Here is a 20,033-nt window from a genome sequence, read left to right as displayed (position 1 = left end):
TTATCCCAGGCTCCAGGACACACTTTCTGTTCAGAAGGTTCCTGTAAATCAATATCCTTACAAAAATCTCCTGCAAAAAATGTAATTGCTGCATGTGTAAGGACACATAAGCCTTTGCTTTAACAGCTCATGGTCTCTGTCAGCTCATGATTCAGCTATCACATTAATTCTATAAATATATCAGAATGTTGGACTTAAGTGGCTTGGGATACTAATTTTGCTCACTTATTTTACTTGAGGCTCCCAGCTGCCTTAGAACATTAATCACACAATACACTGATTGGCGAAGTGCCTTAGTGCCTCTATCAAATAGAAGAATGATGCAAAAGGCCCTTTGGAAATATTCCTGGGAAAAAAAGTGAAGCAAGAGATGGAGGAAGAAACAACCCATGCCCTACTGTTACTAATGGACATGATGCACAGGAAGAGCTGGAGTTGTACCCTGAGGCTGGGGGAAAAAAGTGGGGATAGTGAGGGCTCCCACAGGGCTCCCAGCCCTTCCAAGGAACAGCAACATATTCTTGGACTTAGGTTGTTGTCTCCATCACACATTACTGAGAATTCTGCTGCCTTCCGCTGTACACTCTGCATAGACATTATATAATTTGTAAAGCAATGAACTCCGGTTCAGACACCATGGATTAAAACTTTAACTGCAGAACAAGAACAGTGCTTTCTGATGGGCAGCCTACCACAGAACTTGGACATGACACCAAGTGATAAGCTGAAGTCAGTTTCTAGACAGATGTTTAGAAGAATAAATGTGTAAGGAGGAGGATTTTACACAGGGCACTAGATTTCTACTTCTGGAAGAGAGCATCTGTGGAACAAAATTCTTTAGAAGGATTCTGCTGGGATGAACTGTCTTGGACTAGCTGATCTTTCCTCCCATTTTTGAAGGCCTACAGGGCTCTATATGTGAGACCAGCTTTGTACATTCCTGACCTCAATATGAAATATTCCTTCTCTCCCTTCACCCTAAATTATGACAGATTTTCCCAGAGTGAATGTTGTTCATTTCCACCATGCTACTCCTTCTCCATTACATCTCTACTCTGCCCAAATTACACAGTGGCATCCAGTGCCTGAGGGAATGTGGGTGTGTGGATGAATATTCATAAGATAGCTTCCATTCTTAAGGGTGACACACAGAACAGTTTCAAGGACATTACCCAAAATGCAAACCTTGAACTGTACTGAGACTTTTGTTTTCCTAGGGAGGGACTGCTGCAGATTCTCTCTGTGGGATGACTCAGTTCTTATGGGACCATAAGGAATCTGAAGACAGCATGTAGGCTGCAGATGCAAATTCTGGAAACTCTCTTGGGAACAACCTAACAAATAATATAAAGAAGCCAACAGCTCATCTGGAGTTTCTAGCCTAAGAAAATGGTACAAGAGGGCCCTTTAGAAGGCAGAGTTGACTAAATGGTTTCCCAAATTCTGTCTTGGGAGTGATCAGCAGTGCACCACTCTACCAAAGAAACAAAAAAAAAAAAGTTTACAAAAAATTAAAATTCAGACATTTCAGACCATATGCTGCTGATAAATACTGTGATCCTGGTGAGGAGAGAAATGAATCCCATGAGTTTAATTAAAAAAAAAAATCCAAATGCTGAAGTGAGAGAGTTGGCAATGGGGAGAAGATTTTTATTATCAAAAGGTGCTCTTTGTGAAATACTGTGAGAAAAAGACTCACTGCTGGATCCCAAGCTACAGCATCCACATTTCAAGAGGCTGACACTGTTAGGAATCTTCAGAGAAAGTAAACACATTTTTCTGTGTATTTCTCAATAACATTGCAATCATACTTCCTTTTTGTAACTAAAAAGAAAAATAAACAGAATGTTTTTTTCTTTCAAGCAATTATCAAACACCTTCAGTGTAGACATAGAACAAAATGCTTAGCAAAACTCAATCCACAGACATAATCTTCCAGAGGCAATAAGCAAGATGAAGGAAGGATGAACATACTTGTTCATTTCCAGTGGGTGCATTAAAAGAGTAAATTTTAAAATCTGCTTTTTAAAACCATGTTTAAAATCATCAAACTCTGTTTGCTTTTCTTCCACACAGAGCAGACAATCATCATCAGAAAATGACCAAGCCATATTTTAGGATATAAAACACTCCAAGGACTAATGCCAGCAGGACTGATGATTTGGAATACTAAAGACTAAGAAAACTCTTTTGTTACACACACCTCAAAAGAGGAATCAATGAAGAGGAGATAAGTAAATAATAGAACAACTAACAGGAAGATTAGCATTAGACTTTGGCATCGAACAGCAAATGAAAAGCAGAGATGCTATAAAGATTACTGAAGAAGGTGGAGAACATTATGGAGATGAGACATCACTTTTATTAACCAAACCTGTTTAGAGAGACAAAACCCAGCAGCCAGATCCTGACATGCATGGGTGACAAGTGACAAAGGGTTACTAGCAGTGGATGTGTGGGAGAAAGGCATCCCAGTCTGAGGTCGGTACTTTTCCCTGTCTAAACTCCATCACTCCATAGTGGGCTGCACGGCACTTTGACATTTCCAAAGGAAAAACCATGGCTTGAAGAGTCTACCAAGTAAGAAGCTGCTGTTCAAACTGTCTTCTTTTTCCATACTGGTGTTTTCCTGAGATTTAGAAGACTGTAACAATTCAATGTAGAGTAGAGCTGCGTGGTTGAGTCCAGCCCTCTTCGATGGAATAACTGCACACTAGGCAGTTCTTGAAACCTCCTGTTAATAGCACTTTCCCTCATCACATTGAGAGGTGATTGAGGAGAGCACTCATCTTGGTAGGCAGCTGGCAAGTGCATCAGGCCTTGGTATGGTCACAAAGTTCATGGTGCAGTGCAATAGTGGACAGATCTTTTCATGATCCTTCAACAATTCACTCAAGTGTTTCATTTCATCTGTTAGCTTTCCGATTTCTCTTTTCAGGGAGGTATTTTCCTGCTCAAGAGACTCATATTCCTGGAAGGAGGGGAAAGAAAAAAACCAACAACTTACAGTCAAAACATTCCTTTCCGTGCTTCCACCTTGAGTACATTCACTTAAGAGTAGAAAAACAGTGTGGTTTCTTACTACAACTTACATAGTGCTCAGGAAAGGCAGACCCAGCCTGGGTGCTGGAACAGGGCAAGTGCTTTACCACCTGTGCCCTGATCACACTGCAATTCCTTTCATGGCCCTGAAGACCAGGAGGTGCCGCTTGCCCTCAGAGTCTCCTAGGAGCCCAGGGCTGCAGGCATGGATGGCTGTGTCCCCATGGTGGCCTCTTCCACTCTGGGCTGCCTCTGATGGGAAGGGCCAAAATGGACTCTGCACGGTGAGATCAGAGAAAATGAAAGCACTGACTGCTGAGAAGTGCTGGGAAAACCCGGTGCCTGGAACTGCTGGTGAGAGAAAGGTAGCCCCTGCCCCAGGGCAGTGCCAGGAAAAGCCATTTATCCAGGCTAGCACAGAATGTCCAGTGCTCTCCTCCAAGCCTGGCAGACAGGCATCGAACAGCCACCTGCTCAGAAGCCCGAGAACTCAGGAGGAGGGAAGCATCATACCAAAATGAGGCCAGATTCATTTTGTCACCAGAAGGCCAGACCACTGCCTTTGGTTATCCCTGACCTGTCTGCTTTTGAGCTGAAGCTTCTCTGGCAATAAATAAGCTGCTATTAAGTGCAGAGGAATTTTGAGTTGCTCTGCAGCATCCATGTGATGGATGCAAGACTCCTGTGCCACATTTTTTTATAACTGTGTGTCTCAAGTGTCCCTGCTTCTAAGCCTTCCCATCCTGAAGAGCAGAGAGCTAGAGGTTCAGAGCCAGGTCACTAAAAACCTGCAGATGGATGCCTTGCTGCTGGCCCAAGGCTCAACATTCACCCAGTCAATCTCACCTCCCTGGGAAAGCTTCAGAGCAAACTTCAAAGCATACACGTGCCTTAAAAGGCAGCAGGGAGAGCACCTCATGCGGTGTTCTGGGCAGCCTGGCACTGCCTCTGCTCCCCTTTGCTGCAGAACTTTGGGCTCCTTGCCCTCCCTCACACCCTTGAGCCACCTCTCACAGAGTAAAACAGGCACAGTCCTCCTAACACAGCATTGGAACCAAACTCAGCCAAGTTGTCCGACCCCCACTGTCATTCTGCTCATCTCTTGTTGCCCCAAACCCCATGGTCCCAGGTTTTGGAATAAATGTTGCTGTCCCATTGCTCTGTTTCATTTTTCAGAGGTGAAACTGTCACATTGTTCTTGCTAAGAACGAATGTCTATTCAACCAGATCTGCCTAGAGCTGGCAAAACCTGTGTGCCTCAAAATGAAAATTCCCAGCACAAGGAATATCCTCAAGTTCAGGAGGAACATCAGAGAGGTTGCAGGATGGCACAGGGCCCAAAAATTATTCCACAAAAGCCAGAGGTTACCCCTTTTCAGAACTACCCTGCACCTGGCTTTCTCAGGCGCTGACTCAAGAGGAGATCTGGGAAAAAACCAAGCCCAAAACTCCCCACATTGTCCCTCTTAGTCTCTGTTAACTGCTGGCAGATCTTTCCACAGTGAGAAAGAAAAAAGCTGGTGATGAACCTTCAGAGCTGAGCAACTGACTCAGCCACAGTGGCAGTGTGCTGCAAAACTGTCACTTACCCCAAAAGCTGACTCCTGGCTACAAGAGCACTGTACCAGAGCAAAGGGATCCCTGTCCTCCAGTATTTGCACTGGGGACACAAGAAAAGCACACCACATTGTGATATTAAGAGCTTCTGGAAGAATCAATTACTTTCATTGTATCTGTTTGAACACCCACTGTTACTTTTCAAAGCATACAAGGGTAACAGCTAGCCAAGCTGAGCTCTCACACTTGCAGGTTCCCAAGTTCCTAAGAAACCTTTTCAACTGGGTATGTCTGGGAGCCCCAATGCTTAGTGGCAGTGCTGGCACCACAGTTCTAGAACTGATTTAAGCCAGCATTGCCACTGCATGGCCCCCTCCCCTTCCATCACCTTCTACCTTGTAAGACAGCAAGAATTCATCCACTGTCACAGCAAACGTGACAAGCTTAACATTAATACAGAAGAAAATGGTTCTGGTTGAGCCCAAAGGAGCCCTGTGATCCCATTCTTTGGGTGATCAAAGGAAGAGCAAAAGAGAGAGGATGAGGCATGGGCTGGACCATGTCTCTCTCTTCCTAGCAGCATCGCTGAAGGCAGAGCTGCACTGTCCAAGAGCAGCATCAGCGTCTGGGAGTTCCCAACCAGGCATCCCACAGCACACCTTCTGTGCCTCACACCCACAGCTCTCTGAGCAGGATTGTATGAAGACAGGCCCACGCCTGCTTTAGAATTCCTGTTTATTGTAAAGTCCCGTGCTTGGTACCCAAGCCATGCCTGCAAAGCACCAAGTACCCATTCACCTCGTGAAGTTTATCTGCTTTCTGAGTTTGCTTCTTCCGGCTCCTCTGTGCAGCAACTCGATTTTTTTCTCTCCTCCTTACTTTCCTGTCATCTTCTTCACGACTCTGGAAGACATCAGCCATAAACATTTCACTAGTTCGCAAGGTGCACATAGAAGATGACCGAAGTCGGCTGTGTAACTTTCTGAGAACGAACACTTCCAGTTTTACAGCGCTGATCCTCGGTCTCCCAGAGACCACAAGATCTCTGCAAAGAGCAGCGCATCCCTCTGCCCCACTGCACAGGCGGATCCGAAGCGGAGGGGTGGAAGCCGGCAGGCTGCCGGGGGATGCAGTGCTTAGCAGGGGCACTGATATTGATGGGGGAAGCTGGGTACCCGAGCGGGGACGGGCACTCCCGCTCTGCCTGGCGGGCAGCACTTTACACCTGCCTCGCTCCAGCGCGGCCGACGGGGCGGAGGTGCGAGCAGCGTGAAGGAAAGCCCTGCTCCCTTCCCGGCTGCCCGCGCCTCGGGAAAAGCCGCTGCCCGCGCCGTGCCCCGGCGCTTTCCGCGCATCGCCGGCGGCTCGCCCGCGCTCCCACCTGGGAAGAGCCAGCACGGCGGCCGCCTCCAGGGAAAAGAAGGGCCGAAACCCAGGGGCAGCGGGCATCCCCGCCGCGGCGCTGCCCGGCGTGACTCAGCCCCATGTGCCCGCTCTCCCGCCCGCAGCGCCCACCGCCACCCGGTCCCTACCTGCTGGCCGCCCTCGGCCGCCGCGCCCCGGGACAGCGCGCTGGCCCCCGCCGCCGCCGGGACGGCGCACGACATCCTGGAGCCGCCGAGCCGCCCGCAGGGCTCCCCCGGCCCGCGGGGGGTGCGACTGCCGGGGAGCGGAGGGAAGGGAGTACAAGGGCAGGGCGGGCCGGGGCGGGTCGGGCCGGGGCAGGGGACGCGCCGCCCCGGGCCGGGGGCGCCGCAGCCAGGTGCCGGAGCGGCCCGGGGCGGAGCCGCCGCCCACATGGCCGTCACATGGCGCCCTCCTGCATCGGGAACCCGGGAGCACCCGGCCGCCCCATCCCGCACTGCTCCCCCGCGGGGACCGCCCCCCGGGACCGCCGGCTCTCGTCAGCCGCCGGGAGCCGGGGGAAAGTCCGGGTCACGGCGCTGCCGGGCAGGAGCTGCCTGAAAATCCCCCCGGAGAGCCCCAGCCCCAGGGGCCGGCTGCGTTCGACGCCCCTCCGGGAGGCCCGAGTCGCTCTTTCGCCTGCAGAAATAAACTCCCCGCAGTTTCTCTCCTCTCCAGGCTGCCGCCGGGAGCCGGCCTCGCCCCCGTGCGTCTCCCGCCGCTCACCTCCTGCCGCTCCTGCACGCCGCGCTCCTCTGACATCGGCTCTCTGAAGCGGCGACAGCTCCACATGGGGGACAGCCAGCGCAGCCCGGGATCGTGGGTGTTAGGACACGGCATCCGTGCTGGGATAAAGCGATTTTCACTTTCGCTACTCACCCTGTTCCTTTAAATAATAAGGAAATGCGACAGACTTCTTGTAAAGGCAAAGCCAGACAAAGACTGCTGGACATACAGTTGCTGCAGACAAAAATCTTTCTCTTCTACTATTCTGTCAAGAGTATCTTAACAGAACACTGTTTCTTTTACCTCTCGGAACACCTTTCTGCATTTTAATTGCACAGTTACCTTGGCCTTATGCTCTGAAAGACGGTGTTTGCACTGACAGCTACTTCAACATCCTTGCTCTTCTGCAAAAGGATTTGTACCCTCCTGGCTGTGCTCAACTCACAGAGGTGAACACATGACCATGTGAGGAGGGTATGCGCCTCCAAACTGCAGGGCAGTCAGTCATAAAGCCCCAGGTATCTCAAGAAATCAGATACTTCCCTATTTTTCTGTTTTCCTCAGCAGCTTGAGTCATCCAGCTTAGATGAAGTTAGAGTCGGCAAACTGAGTAAATATAGACTATCCTTCCAGGAAGATCTGGCTAACAGTTCATGCTAAAGGTAAGGGAACCAGGTTCCCTGGAGTCCAAGGGTCAAACTGACTCCTGTGCTCTGCCACATGTTTCCTGGCAGGCTCTGGGACTGTGACTAAAAGACTTGAGCATGACTTCCTTGGTTTGAAGTGCTTCTTCCCAGCTGTTCCACCTCAAAGCAGCTTGTGTCTCAACCCTACAGGCTACCCATGCATTTATTTGATTTTGAACTTTTCCAAGAGCTTCTCCAACCCTGGAGGACTGAGTCCCTGTGAGTCTTCCCACCCTATCAGCCATGGGAAGATGGCTGGTGACCACAGCTGGGAAACACACTCTTGCCAATATACCCTGACCTAATCTGCAGCCCCAGACTGTGCTGGGGCTCCCAAGCATCTCACAGGGCATTCCCTGGTTTCTTCAAAAGCAGTCTTGCTTCTTTCTCCCTTTGTCATCTAATGTGCCAAGAGCAGGATGTTCACCAAGGGCAGCTCATGGAGGCAGCAGTAAGGTGTGGGTTCAGTGACATTCTCCATGGGAGCGGATCCAAACCAGCACCTCCTGGAAAGCAGCCCTGGCCACCAGGCAGAGAGCTATTAGAGGGTGAATTGCTCCCAACTGCCCCTTTGAAAGAGCCTAATCTTGCTAAACTACACCTCATGCAGTTAAAAGTAAACAGTACACGAGGGCAGGAACAGAGACTTAGTTGGGACAGTTGCTTAAAGAGAGCTCTGGGATCTTGCTGCCTTTGTAGCTTAAGCTCAGATGAAATAGGACTAGAAGCCGGTATTTTCACAGGCTCAGGGAACAGGTACGTTCTCTTGCTATGAACCATGTGGATAAAACACCTCAACAGTCCTCTGGAGTGATCTGTGGGAAAGAAAGTCCCCTTCCACAGAGGGACTTTGAACCCCATGCTCCAGGAACAATGCTGCTGCAAATGGCACCTGCACCAGCTACCTGTCAGCATCAAATCATGAGCAGCTCACCAAGAATTTATTAGTCCTGAATAAATATCTGCTTCACTGAATAATTCCCAGCAGCTGCAGAATATGATTTCCAGGATAACACAAGCATGGGACAAGCCAGGGGACAGTCCCCTTGAGCTTGAATAGTCTGTTCTTGTTCAGAACAAATGACAAAGGAAATGACAAATCAAAATTTGCTTGTGGGAACAAGTTTCTACTGAGTATTAAAGCTATCTCTGGTACATCTGCAGAAATGCCTACACAGTAATTCCAGGTAGTGCAGCAGTAAAGGCAGAGCATTTCTATGCAGGATAGAAAAACAGCCCAGAAAGCAGCCTAGTCAGCTGAGCTCACATTTTATAATGGCAGTTTATCAGTGATATTTGTCTGCATGAAGCAGCCTACACACATGCAGACTAGTGTCTGATCACAGCTTAGCACAGCACGGCTCTTCTGGAGAACGGCACAGGTCAGAACTGGGTCTCAGAGTGCCCAGGCTTCCGAACAGATGTCAGGGTCCATGTGAAGATTTCTGGAAGAGGAGCTTCCCCTCTAGAGTTCATAATCCCCTTTGTTCAGAAAGTACACACAGCAAAAGCATGCGTGGATGCTCCTCCAATTTGCAAGTTTTTCTTGGCTGGGGATGGCCCAGCCTCATGAGCAAAAAGCACATTGCAGACAGGACACACCAACAAACAGCAAGATGTTCTCGCCCCTGAAAGCCAAGAAATTCAAACTCGGTTTGCAAATGAACCCAAGCATCCATCACCATTGAGCTGTCTTACAAAATTCAAAGGCTATATAAAGAAAAACTACCAGACATTTCTTGATGCAATACCAATTCGTCCCAAGTTAAAAATAAGAAGCTTGGCTGTTGTGACATTTCAGTAGAAGCCTGATTAGACATGTCTTGCACAACACTGCCAATTCCTATGAAAAGTTAACTGAAGGACAAAAGGCTACTGGAGTGGGGCAAAATGAAGTGTTTTATATATTTCTGCCAACGGGAAGAACAGCTAGTTGCAGGTATCACTGGCTGTAGAATTTTTAAATAATCATTGGAAAAACTGCTGAACATTCATGTTGAGTTTAGCTCATCATAGAACTTTCAGTTCAAGCGAGGCTCTCTTTCCAGCACTGCTTGGCCACCAGATTTTTAAATTCCTAGTTTATATGCTGCACTTGGAACCCTGATTGCTTTATCTTTTTCTTTAGGCCATTTGGCCAGCATTTCCAGATGCATTTTTCTTCTTCCACCCAGTTGCAATTGCAACATGGGCCTTGGGAACAAAGATTGAGTGCTCTAACTCAGGGCATTCATTCCCACTTCCTTGAAATCCTGTGCAGGCCAACTATCCCTCAATCTCTAACTAGAAACATGCACTGTAGTGTGAATCTATGAATTTATTTATTAAGTCTTAAACCACAGTGCTTTCCCTTTTTACTTCTCATGGCATTTGTCTTATCCCAGCTATTTCTGACAGAACTTCTTCGAAGAGGTATACACCTATTCCTAGTTATTTTCTGTACTTGCCTATCAGTTGCAGACAAGAGCAGAGAATCTTCCTATTAACAGAGGAAATGGCCAAATATTGTATCAGTTGCCATGCAAAATCTTGCAGCGCTCACCTTAGCCTAGCACCATCCAGGATCTGTATGAAGAAAGCTGAAGCAGGGATTTCCAACGCCACACACAGCACGGGCACTCAAAATAGCAAGTGGCTGTGTGAGAAGCTGTCTGAGCCACACGTTCCACAGCCCTGCAGCTCCAGTCCCTCTCACATCCTGTCCTCTCTCACACGAGAAGCTTTGCAGCCCCGAGATTAATAACACTTGTGAGTTCAAAGGCAGTACATGGAACTACTTCAGTTACTCAAGCCAGAATTTAACACAGATGTCCTCTGAAGTACGCTCACTGCTCAGCCACCATCTATTCCAGAATTAGAACTGACAACATTATCTGAAGCTTTGATCTTCCTTAATTGATTTAATTTACTTCATATAAAAACACACATTTGTATATACAAGGTCAGAAAAAATATTTACATATGATTATATATACAAAGTCTCAGTACAGATGCTCACTTTTACGAAATAAATTATGCTAAAATCTGTTTTCTTGAGAATTCTCAATCTCTTAGACATTAGGTCGGACCTGTCTTCTTAGCACCAAATATGTCATTAAGAAAGCTTCTAAACCCCTCCCCCCCTCCATTTACTGTGTTACAAATATATTACATACTAGACAGGAGTATTTACTGCAGGCACATGCAACCATAAACTAGAAAAAGTTATAAATGGTTAAGGCACAATGCTCAATTTAGTACTAATTTGCAATCTTCTAGGTACTAATGAGTATAGAAAACAAAAGTAAGCTAGCTCAGGTAAATACCATTTACTGGTAGTCTCTACTGATCTTTAAAGTTTAGTCAAACAACACAAATGCAAACATAACCCAAGTCAAGATCCTTTCTTGGGTAGAAATATTGCTCAGGAAAACACCAGGCTGCATAATTGGATTACATGAAATGATATATCAGACCCTAAAATTTTGATGGTTGAATTCCTGTTCAGAAGAGCACACTGCAAGTAAATATATACAATTATTAAAAATCCAAGTTTCAACAAACATAACTATAAATAAGCCTAGATGACCTATATTCAGGAAAGGTAGAATAGCAAGGAGTAATATCACATGTGTGCATGGGCTTCCTTAAAACTCCAACATCGCATCAAATTTGGTGATTCCATTTTTGCTGCAGTGTCAATTAACTCATTAACATAAAAGCCACATGCCTTAGTAATTAATTAAGGTGCATTAGGAGAACTAGACATTCTCCAACCTCTTTAGAGACATGCTGAACGTAAATGAGCAGTGAGTAGTTTCCTAAAAGACTGCCCACATACATAAAGCATGTACAAGAACTCTGAGAAGCACAAGGACTCAAGCTAAAAACTGCAATATAAGAGCAAAAAATGAGTTAAATGGAAAATACACTTGCTGGATATGGGATGCTATTGGTACATGTACCATATACCATCAGCATGTCAGCAAAAGTAGAAATATTTAAGAGGTCAAAGACTAATTAAAGAAGCTCCCATGTGTAGCACTGAGGTTCTTAGATCAGTTCTAAGAAAAAAGATGGAACAGATGCACAACTGAGATTCCAATGTGAAAATACAAAATGAGAAATTCATGCACTGAGAGTGATCTTCCTCCGCCGCAGTGGGTAGCGCCTTCTCTGGGGGGAATCTGCAGCTTTTCTTCTTTTTAGCAAAACATAAGGATTTTTACTGGAAACAGTTCCTGTTGGTGTGACTTCTCCTGGTGGTACTGAATTTTGGACATTGTTTTCCTCCTTCACCTTGAAACCAGAAAAGACTTCTTGCCGCAGCTTGCAGAGTTCCAAGGTTGGTTGCAAACTCAATGCTTGGGAAAAACCTTCTGCTTTTTCTGTGAGTGCCAGAATAGACTGCAAAAACAAACCCAAGTATCTCAAGTTACATGGGAAAAACAATGGTTATAAGGCATGCAATATGCTAATGAGATTCTGACAGGCACAAAAGCTTCAGTGTCTGCACAGATGATGCTCAGGATGGTGGGTGGGGGTTGTGAACGCAGAGCTACCACTCCAATAGTGAGGTGTCTGCACTCAGAAACCGAGCAAAGAGTGCACCAAGTTGAAGTGCTCCCTCATGACATCTCTAAGCCCAGGCAGCATCACAGGAACATCACAGCCTGAGATGCCTAAGCAGGTACTGAAGTAACAAATGTCATACTCCAGATGAAGTCATACAAGTCTTCAAAAGATGTTCTGTTTTTCAAACACTGCAGGTTCCAAAATCTCAGCAGAAGTATTTCCTGGGTAATCTCCCTTACTACCACATAAGGGGAAATGCTTTACAAACACAATGCTTTACCTGCTTCCTAAGTACACACACAGGCTTTTTTCTACCAAACTATAAGGAAGATGAGTTAGAACTCGTGTTTTGTGACATACTACCAGATCAAGAGAATAGAAACATATTTCTCTTGGAGCACACGGAGGTCTCACCTGCATTGCTTTGCTGATCTGTTTGGATGCCGCTCCTGTCACCTGCTTCAGCTCTGCGATGTAAGCATCTACAGACAAACACAGCACAAATCACCTTCTGAAACAGAACTCTTTCCCCCACTACTCACTATCAGAAAATGGACAGAAAGCCAGTAAAGTCCCTGTATAAAACCTAAACCTGCAGCACATCCCTTTCACTGTAACACTGAGGATGACAGCTGGCATGGTATACCTCATTAGTAATACTTTTTATCACTCAAACTGCAGTAGAGGCTAGCAGTCCCAACTACAGAAAGCCCCAAAGTTCTTACCTAAAAAACACAAAGCCAGTATTTGAAATAAGAGAACAGTTGTAAAGAAATAATTACACAGAAAGATTTGTTTTCAAAACTTTTAAGCTCACATTACATTTGATAAAACCCATACAGAAACAGAGAATAGGCACCACTGTGAGGAACATGAGATTTAGAAAACCTATTTTAAGGAGGGCAAATAAATCTTCCTATGTCTCCAACAAGTTGGCTTTTACAATAAAAGCTGCTTTTTTTTTTTCTTCTGGCTTAACTTATCAAGCATCAACACCAAAAAGAACCAAGTATAAATAACACGAACTGCATTAATTCTGCTGTGCTAATAAGGAAACAACCCCCAGCTTTCAGGAACACTGAAGCAGGTAGCAGGTGCAGAACACCAGCATATATTCGACTGTAACAGCAATATTATAAGATCACTAATACTTTAATTCTATATTCAAGAGTTAAACTCTAGCCTATTATGAAACTGTTTTGCACGTTCTCCATCCACAAAACTTAAAACGAGACTAGCATGCTTCTGGGAAGTAAAGAGCCTCATCTCCATTACTATTCATTTTCTGAAGGGTTTCACCACTGCCTGCAGTTGGACATGGTGTCAGGTGGTGCACACAACCCTAAACCCTGTCAAGGTTAAACAAGGCATTCTGTTTTGAAGTCAATCTTATTAGTGCTGTCAAAAGTATTTTGAAGTCAGTCACTGCATTCTAGCTCAGGGTTACAGTGATTCCCTGCTGAAACATGGTAACCACCAAGAGATGGTGCTTGTTCAACTGTCCATGTATCCAGTGTGCTGGTCAGAGCTGGTTTAGGAACACTAGATCCCTACATGAACCTGGACACTAAAATGCACCATCATTCAGTTTGGAAGAATTAGCAGTCCAGAAGCAACCTCTTTAAACACATCTCACAGCAATATGGAAGGGCGTTCTGTAAAATAAGGATATATGTACAATGAAGCACTCTTACAATAAAGTATTGGGATGAGAAGGCTGGTAACCTTATGAAATGGTAAGGACGGAGTTAAGTGAAAGAAGAAATAATTATTTGGATTATTGTACAGAAAGACTGAAACACAGTTAAATAAAATGTGCCTGCAAGAGTTTGGCTTGACATAGATGGCATTATATTCCTCAGTGTTCAAGGCTTTCCAAAACATAGGGAAATGAAACAAGGAAATGAAAGGTATTGAGTAATCTAAACATTTTTGGTTTCTGGCCACTGTACTTGCTAAACTGGTATACATAAACTTCCCAAAGACTACTACATAATACCAAAATGCTCCATAAACTCCATGGTATCTTTGCTGCAACTTTGCAGTTATCAAACCCAAAACCACAATATCATAGTGTAAACTGCTACTAACTTGCAAGTAGTTGACTGACATCCGAAAAGCCTGGATTTGGACACTAGAAACCAAAAGGAACTCAGATATAAAGTGACCACTATACTGCTCCTACTGGCTGCTTTGCTGCACAGGCTGGCACTGCTGGAAACCATGTCTCCCTCCACAAAGAGGAAATTATGTTTAGAATGAAGTCAGATCAGCAGGGTGAGAACTTAAAAATCCAGCTCAGCTCCTCAAACTATGAGCACTGCTGCTTGTTACATCATGTGCAGTAATTCATAGTGAGGGTTCTCACTTTTCAAATTCGAACTGCACTGCTGAATTCTGTCATTTTTCAATACTTAACAACAGGCAACACAAAACTTCCCATTTATTAAAGCCAGCTTCAAAAGAGGACATCCCAATCATCCACTGCAAAATCCATCACCTTGTTCCAAGGAGTCTGTACAAGGCATCTTTCCAAACCATGCAGCAAACTTAAAATGTTGTTTGCAGCTCTGTTCCTTCATCAACCCTCAAAAGTGACACAGGCATGATGAAATCTGTGTCCTACTTGGCAAGTTAGGAGAGTCAACACTGCCACCACTGAGTCCTACACAACAGCTTTCAATTCCCTGAAGGAACTGACTGGTTAGGAAGAGAGGTTGAAGCATTTCTAGTACTCATGCAAAAGGAACACAAGAACAGATGAAGTACAATGTCAGTGATCCATCCAGTTCCCCACCTGGCCTCCACCAGTGATGAAGGAAAGAAGTAAGGAAGCCTTCTGGGGGTAGCTGTGTGACCATTTCTCCCCAACACACACACAGAGAGGCCTTTGCCAGCTTTTTGCCTTCAAGTACAGTGCCTAACTGCAGGCAGCACTCAGAATGAGAGAAATGGACACCGTAAAACTCAGGCAGCAATATATTCACTTATGAAAAAACTTCTAGCTTTTTAGAATTTATAAACAGCCAATTTTAAATAAGCTTGAAGAAAGAAAACTTTTTAAACATGTACAGATAGCCAGTAAGTGAGGCAGTGTTACAGTTGCCCTCCCCACAAAATCTTTACCTTGAGAATCCAGAGGTCTTATGTCTGCTGGTTTCACCACAGGCTGGTAGAGCTTCTACATATTAAAAAAAAAAACAAAAAACACACAAACCAAAATTCTGAAATACCCCCTTGGTTTAACAGATATCTAATATACATATAGCAATCAGAACAATGGAGATTGTGGTGGAATTATTTAGATCAAGAATGTATTAGAGGTACAGATTATAGATACTTAGTTACTGAAAGTAGCATACTGGTTAACACAGTTACACTCACTGTAAACACATCTCCAGAATCTGCTTTAGTTTGCAGAATTCTGATTATTATAGCATAAGAACTGACATCCAGGCATTTTGGAAGAAGCATTGCCACCTACTGCATGACTGAGGAAAAAACTGCTCTGGCTTCTCAGGAGCCATTCACAGAACCAGCATGCTTTCACAGAACCACAAACTCCAACAATGGGTACATTAAGACAAAAAGCTAAGAAAAAGAAAAGTACTTAAACAACTACACTCTAGCCCTACAGTTACTTAGATAGAGCTAAGAACACTCTGTTCCACAAACTGTGAATCTTGTGACCTTACATCAGTTAACTGAGACATGAAGTAAACTAGTAATAACTGAACGTAACTCATACTCCATTACATTAAAGGTGGAATTAGAAGCAGCTAACAGAGAAGAAGGAAACAAATCAAGGCTAAGGGAATAGAAGTTAGATCATCTGCAAGTTAGTTCTCGACTTCAGGAGCTGTCCCTCAACCTTCTTCAAGCAAAACCAAGTAGGGGAAAGCTAATTATTCCTTGCTGTACTTTTGGGAGAAATTTCTTCACAGTTCACACAACTTCTTAGCAAGTCTGCAGTAACAGCTCCAAGCAGGAGAACAAACATGGGTTGCATTTATCTCAAACTCTACAGACCATATTGACTGAAAACCCACAGGACGATCTCTTGCTTTGGCAATTACAAGGAAATCACCACAATAAATGAGTGGTTCTCTCCAGACAAATCACATCTTCATGGCTGCTCTTTATGCCTCAGGAAGCATCACACAATTAGCTATGGTGATGAAAGAACCCAAGAAATCCTCAACCAAAACCAAAGAAACTACTGATACCTTTACAAAGTAGCTGAGAGATTAAAAAAAGGACCATTTACAGAGATAAACTAAGCTTTCCATATTTCTTACATATATTTCTACATATTCTTACAGGGATAAACGAAACTTTTGCAGACAATTTTAATTAAAATAATCATCAAGTTGTGGTAGTGTGAACTTCAAAGAGATCAGCAAGAGAAAGAAAGTAGCATGAGAGGTATTCCACATAAGTAATCCATTGTGGCACTCAGGTAGGTCTTGTTAAATCTTGGTGTTACGCAATAACATATTTTATTTAAGTTGATTTTGTTTGTTTTACATACTTAATACATTGACAAAACAGAGAGATCACAAAAGGTAATATATGTTAGAAAATATCTCAGGTGTAAGATGAAAGTGCACCCATGCACTTTTCCTTACTGTAAATCATCTCTGCCTGGCTAACCTAGAGAGTTAACTAATATTTGTCAATTTTAGTCCTCAGAAATGCAATGCAGGCTCCTACACAACTTTCTAAAAAAATCCCTGTTTGCTTTAGTATAGAATAGCTGAAGTTGGAAAGGACCTCTAAACATCCTCCTGAAAGTTGGGCTAACTAGGGCAGGTTGCTCAGAACCTCATCCAGTCAACTCCATGAATCTCCCCAAGGATGAAGACTGCACAGTATCACTGGACAGCTTGTGCCAGTGTTTGACTCTGCCTCAGCCTCTTGTTTTTTTATGAAAGGAATCCTAGTTAATCAGGAGGTAAACAAAAGAGAGGTCTAAGATAACTTCAGGGAAGAAATCCAGCAGCTGAGGACACGACTGGGTTGTTTAATGCCAGTAATTACTTTACACTGCGTGTCAAAAATCCCACAGAATTTACTGTGCTGATTCATTAATCCACACTGCCTTTTTTCCCATGCTTTACTGAAAGTCATTACTCGATGTAGTTACTAGCTCAAAAAAGTGCTTAGGAAGCCACTGACATTTTTTTAAGTCATACACTGCATGTGATACTATCTGTATGTATGTAGTGCAACATTTAGTACCTCAACCAGCCCTTGAGCAAGGGCTTCAATAACCTGGAAGATAACTAGGTGCCTACTGGTTTGTAAATCTTGAGTCACAAGGACGAAGCAATATGCTTCAGTTTCTTTGTGCTACAGACACAATTCAGACACAGTCACAACACTCTGTAGCTACCCTTAGTTACTTAGTAAACTTACTAAGTTTAAACCTTGTTACTGCAGAACCAGTTCTTAAAAAAAAAAAAACAATTTCATTTTATGATTAAGAATCAAAAGCAACCATGGGAAGGAGCTTAAAGGTCAACACTGGATGATCGATTTCTTAATGCAAAGGTTTTCTGGAAGTCTTAGATCACTCACCAACATCTCTTGCTCTGCTTTCATGGTCTGGATAGCATGCACCAGGATCTTTTTAGGCCACCGTTTACGCCTAGCTGTTGTCTCTGCTACTAAGTCATGAAATTCATCCTCCACAATTTCCGTATTGGAATCTGAAAGTGACAAACACACATAGTTACTGTGGAATTCTCAGACAATTTTTTTTTTTTTGAGACAAACTTATCAAGAAAAAGAAATTTTAGATCTCAAACTAAAAAAAATCATGCATGATTATCAACATAGAAATAAATGGATGTCTTGAATCTCCCTGCTAAGGCAGTATAGAGATTGGAGCATAACATGATGCTGGCCAGTTATTTTGAAGTAAATTATCTGGGGGGGGGGAAGGCAGAGAACCATCCAGGGGAAAAAATAACAAATATATTTCCCTATGAACTCTGAATCTGTGAAGAAAGTCTTAGGAAGCAATGGCTATCTTTTAAGGAGAAAAATGGTTTATCTGTGTGACTTACAAGCATTAAACAAACTCCAACTGTACAAACAGTAACTGGAAGCCTAACTGATTTTAAATCACACAGTGCACAAATAAGCAGTTTAACATTTAAATTCACTGTTCCCACTCATGTGTTGAGTATAACTTGCAAGCCATGCAATGTTTGCAATCTAGTGGTAAAGAATGGATTTTGAGCACCCTCTCTGGGTCACCCTCTGCAGAATCAAGTGATTGCAAAATTCAGAAAGGAAAAGTCAAGGTTCCAGGAGTCTGTGTGTTTGTTCTGGTTGTTTGTTGTAAGATCACCATTAAACCATTCAAGTAATGACAGGAAAGACTTAAGCCACTGGTCAACATAAACATGGAAGGCACAAAATCTTCCATGATCTCTTGGTGATTCAAACTGGATCAGAGATAGGCACATGAGTAAATCTATATCTAATTAAACACCAGAATACACTCCTTTACACCTGCTTTATTCCAGCTGTGGGCAGATGACAGTGTCTCAGTTTTGTATCATGAGTTCTGTGCATTTTTGACCTTGTAGTCAAAGCAGCTGGAGTTTTATAATTCTAGAAGTACAACTGCAGACACTTCAAAGAATCAGAGAATAGTCTGGGTTGGAATAGTCTGGGCCTTTAAAGGTGATCTAGACCAAGCCCCCTGCAATGAGCAGGTACATCTTCAACTAGATCACATTGCTCAGAGCCCACAGTTTGCTCAGAGCATCCCCATCAAAAAACAGTTCAACGTTTTTGGTTTAACAGCGCCACAGTTAGCTCAATGCATCTGTATTTTTACCTCTGTGTAACTGCAAAAGGCATTATGCTGCAGGCAAAGAGCACCTAAAGCCAACACAACTGAGTGAATGAACAGCACTGGAATTTTCTTTGGACACCAGACTACCAAGAATCTCCACTACTATTATTCAAAACACAGTAATTATAAAAACATTGTTTCTATTACATATATTTATATAGCAATAATTTTCAACACTTAATCTGTATATTAAATAGCAGCAACAGACAGTCTCCTAGGGCCTTTTGATAGATCTTTGGTCACTGACCCCAACACTCAGGCTCTCCAGAGCCTCCTGCTCACAGTAGGGTCTACGCCCCTGTCAAAACAGGTTGCTCACAGCACTTTTGTCCAGATGGGTTTTGGAAGCCTCCAGCGCTGGAGACAAGCTCTGGGCAGCCTTTTCCAACGCTCTGTTATCCTAAGAATGAGTTTTTACTTCCATACATCAAGTCAGAACCTCCCTTTTCAATCGGACCCCTTCTACCTCAGGACAAAACCAAACCAAAACAAACCCAGCCAGCAGGAAGCGAATGGAAACGGACGCCTACCGCTCCGCAGCCGGGAGTCATCCGAGGCCTCCTCCCAGGGCTGCCCGTTGATGGTGACGTTCTCCCGCACCGCTGTCTCGAAGTTCTGCAAGGCAGGGGACAGACTGAGAATCCAGCGGTCCATCCGTGAATTTATCCATCCCTCCTGCAGGAAGGGCCCGTCCCGCCTCACCGCCCTGCCCGGGAGCCACCCCGGGGCAAGCCGCCCCCTCACCCCGGGTGCCGAGCGCTGCCAGCCGGGCCCTGTGCCGGCACAGGACGTTCCCACTTCCCGCTCACCCAGAGCGCCTCCACCTCGGCGGCGGCCCCGCCGGGCTGTCCCTGCGCCAGGGCCCGCACGAAGGGCGCGCACAGCTCCAGCACCGCGCCCAGCCCGCGCCGCGAGCAGCAGCGCACCAACGGGTNNNNGGCCCCGCGTCCGCCTCCCCCGGCCCCGCGCCCTCCGGCTCCGGCGGCGCCGCCATTTCCCGCCTGGAACGCGGGGAAAATGCCGGCCCGGAAGCGGAACCCGCAGCCGCCCGGTGCCTTCCCGCCGGGCGCGGCATGGCGGGGCCGGTGGACTGCCACTGCCACCTGGCCGCGCCCTGCTTCCAGCCGGTGAGGCGCGGCGGGCGGGGGGAGTCCCGGGCGCGGCCCCAGCGCTGAGGCGGTGTTTGTCCCTTG

At 45.1% G+C, this 20,033-nt stretch overlaps 3 protein-coding genes across 9 annotated transcripts in view; 1 reads left to right on the top strand and 2 right to left on the bottom strand.

Moving 5' to 3' along the window:
* Positions 1–2,392: 2,392 nt before the first annotated feature.
* On the bottom strand, positions 2,393–6,843 carry BATF3 (basic leucine zipper ATF-like transcription factor 3). 2 transcript variants are annotated; one of them, XM_041413614.1, is made up of 3 exons: positions 6,730–6,843; positions 5,398–5,502; positions 2,393–2,971 (listed from the first exon to the last, which is right to left on the bottom strand). In XM_041413614.1, the coding sequence occupies exons 1-3, from the start codon at positions 6,841–6,843 to the stop codon at positions 2,786–2,788; spliced, it is 405 nt and encodes a 134-aa protein (XP_041269548.1). In that variant the 3' UTR covers positions 2,393–2,785. The 2 variants fall into 2 exon arrangements, with proteins under 2 accessions (XP_041269548.1, XP_041269549.1); XM_041413615.1 differs by lacking the exon at positions 6,730–6,843 and adding an exon at positions 6,132–6,232.
* Positions 6,844–10,300: 3,457 nt separating this feature from the next.
* NSL1 (NSL1 component of MIS12 kinetochore complex) lies at positions 10,301–19,915 on the bottom strand. Its single transcript, XM_041413550.1, has 7 exons — positions 19,883–19,915; positions 19,650–19,841; positions 19,371–19,455; positions 17,550–17,680; positions 15,096–15,150; positions 12,384–12,451; positions 10,301–11,801 (listed from the first exon to the last, which is right to left on the bottom strand). Exons 1-7 carry the CDS (start codon positions 19,913–19,915, stop codon positions 11,523–11,525), a joined length of 843 nt encoding a protein of 280 aa, XP_041269484.1. The 3' UTR covers positions 10,301–11,522.
* The window catches only part of TATDN3 (TatD DNase domain containing 3), a 19,508-nt gene continuing 19,331 nt past the window's right edge, over positions 19,857–20,033 (top strand). For 3 of the 6 annotated variants that reach the window (XM_041413578.1, XM_041413577.1, XM_041413576.1), the window contains exon 1: positions 19,857–19,967. In XM_041413578.1, the coding sequence (XP_041269512.1) occupies positions 19,914–19,967 (54 nt within the window). In that variant the 5' untranslated portion in view covers positions 19,857–19,913. The remainder of the gene's footprint in view (positions 19,968–20,033) is intronic. The other 3 variants (XM_041413581.1, XM_041413580.1, XM_041413579.1) reach the window with 1 other exon arrangement.

Source organism: Onychostruthus taczanowskii, unplaced genomic scaffold, assembly GCF_017590055.1.
Source record: "Onychostruthus taczanowskii isolate IOZ18803 unplaced genomic scaffold, ASM1759005v1 scaffold42, whole genome shotgun sequence".
NCBI classification, from domain to species: Eukaryota; Metazoa; Chordata; class Aves; order Passeriformes; family Passeridae; genus Onychostruthus; species Onychostruthus taczanowskii.
The sequence above is the reverse complement of the archived record's forward strand: the minus strand, read 5'-3'. Positions and strand labels throughout refer to the sequence as shown.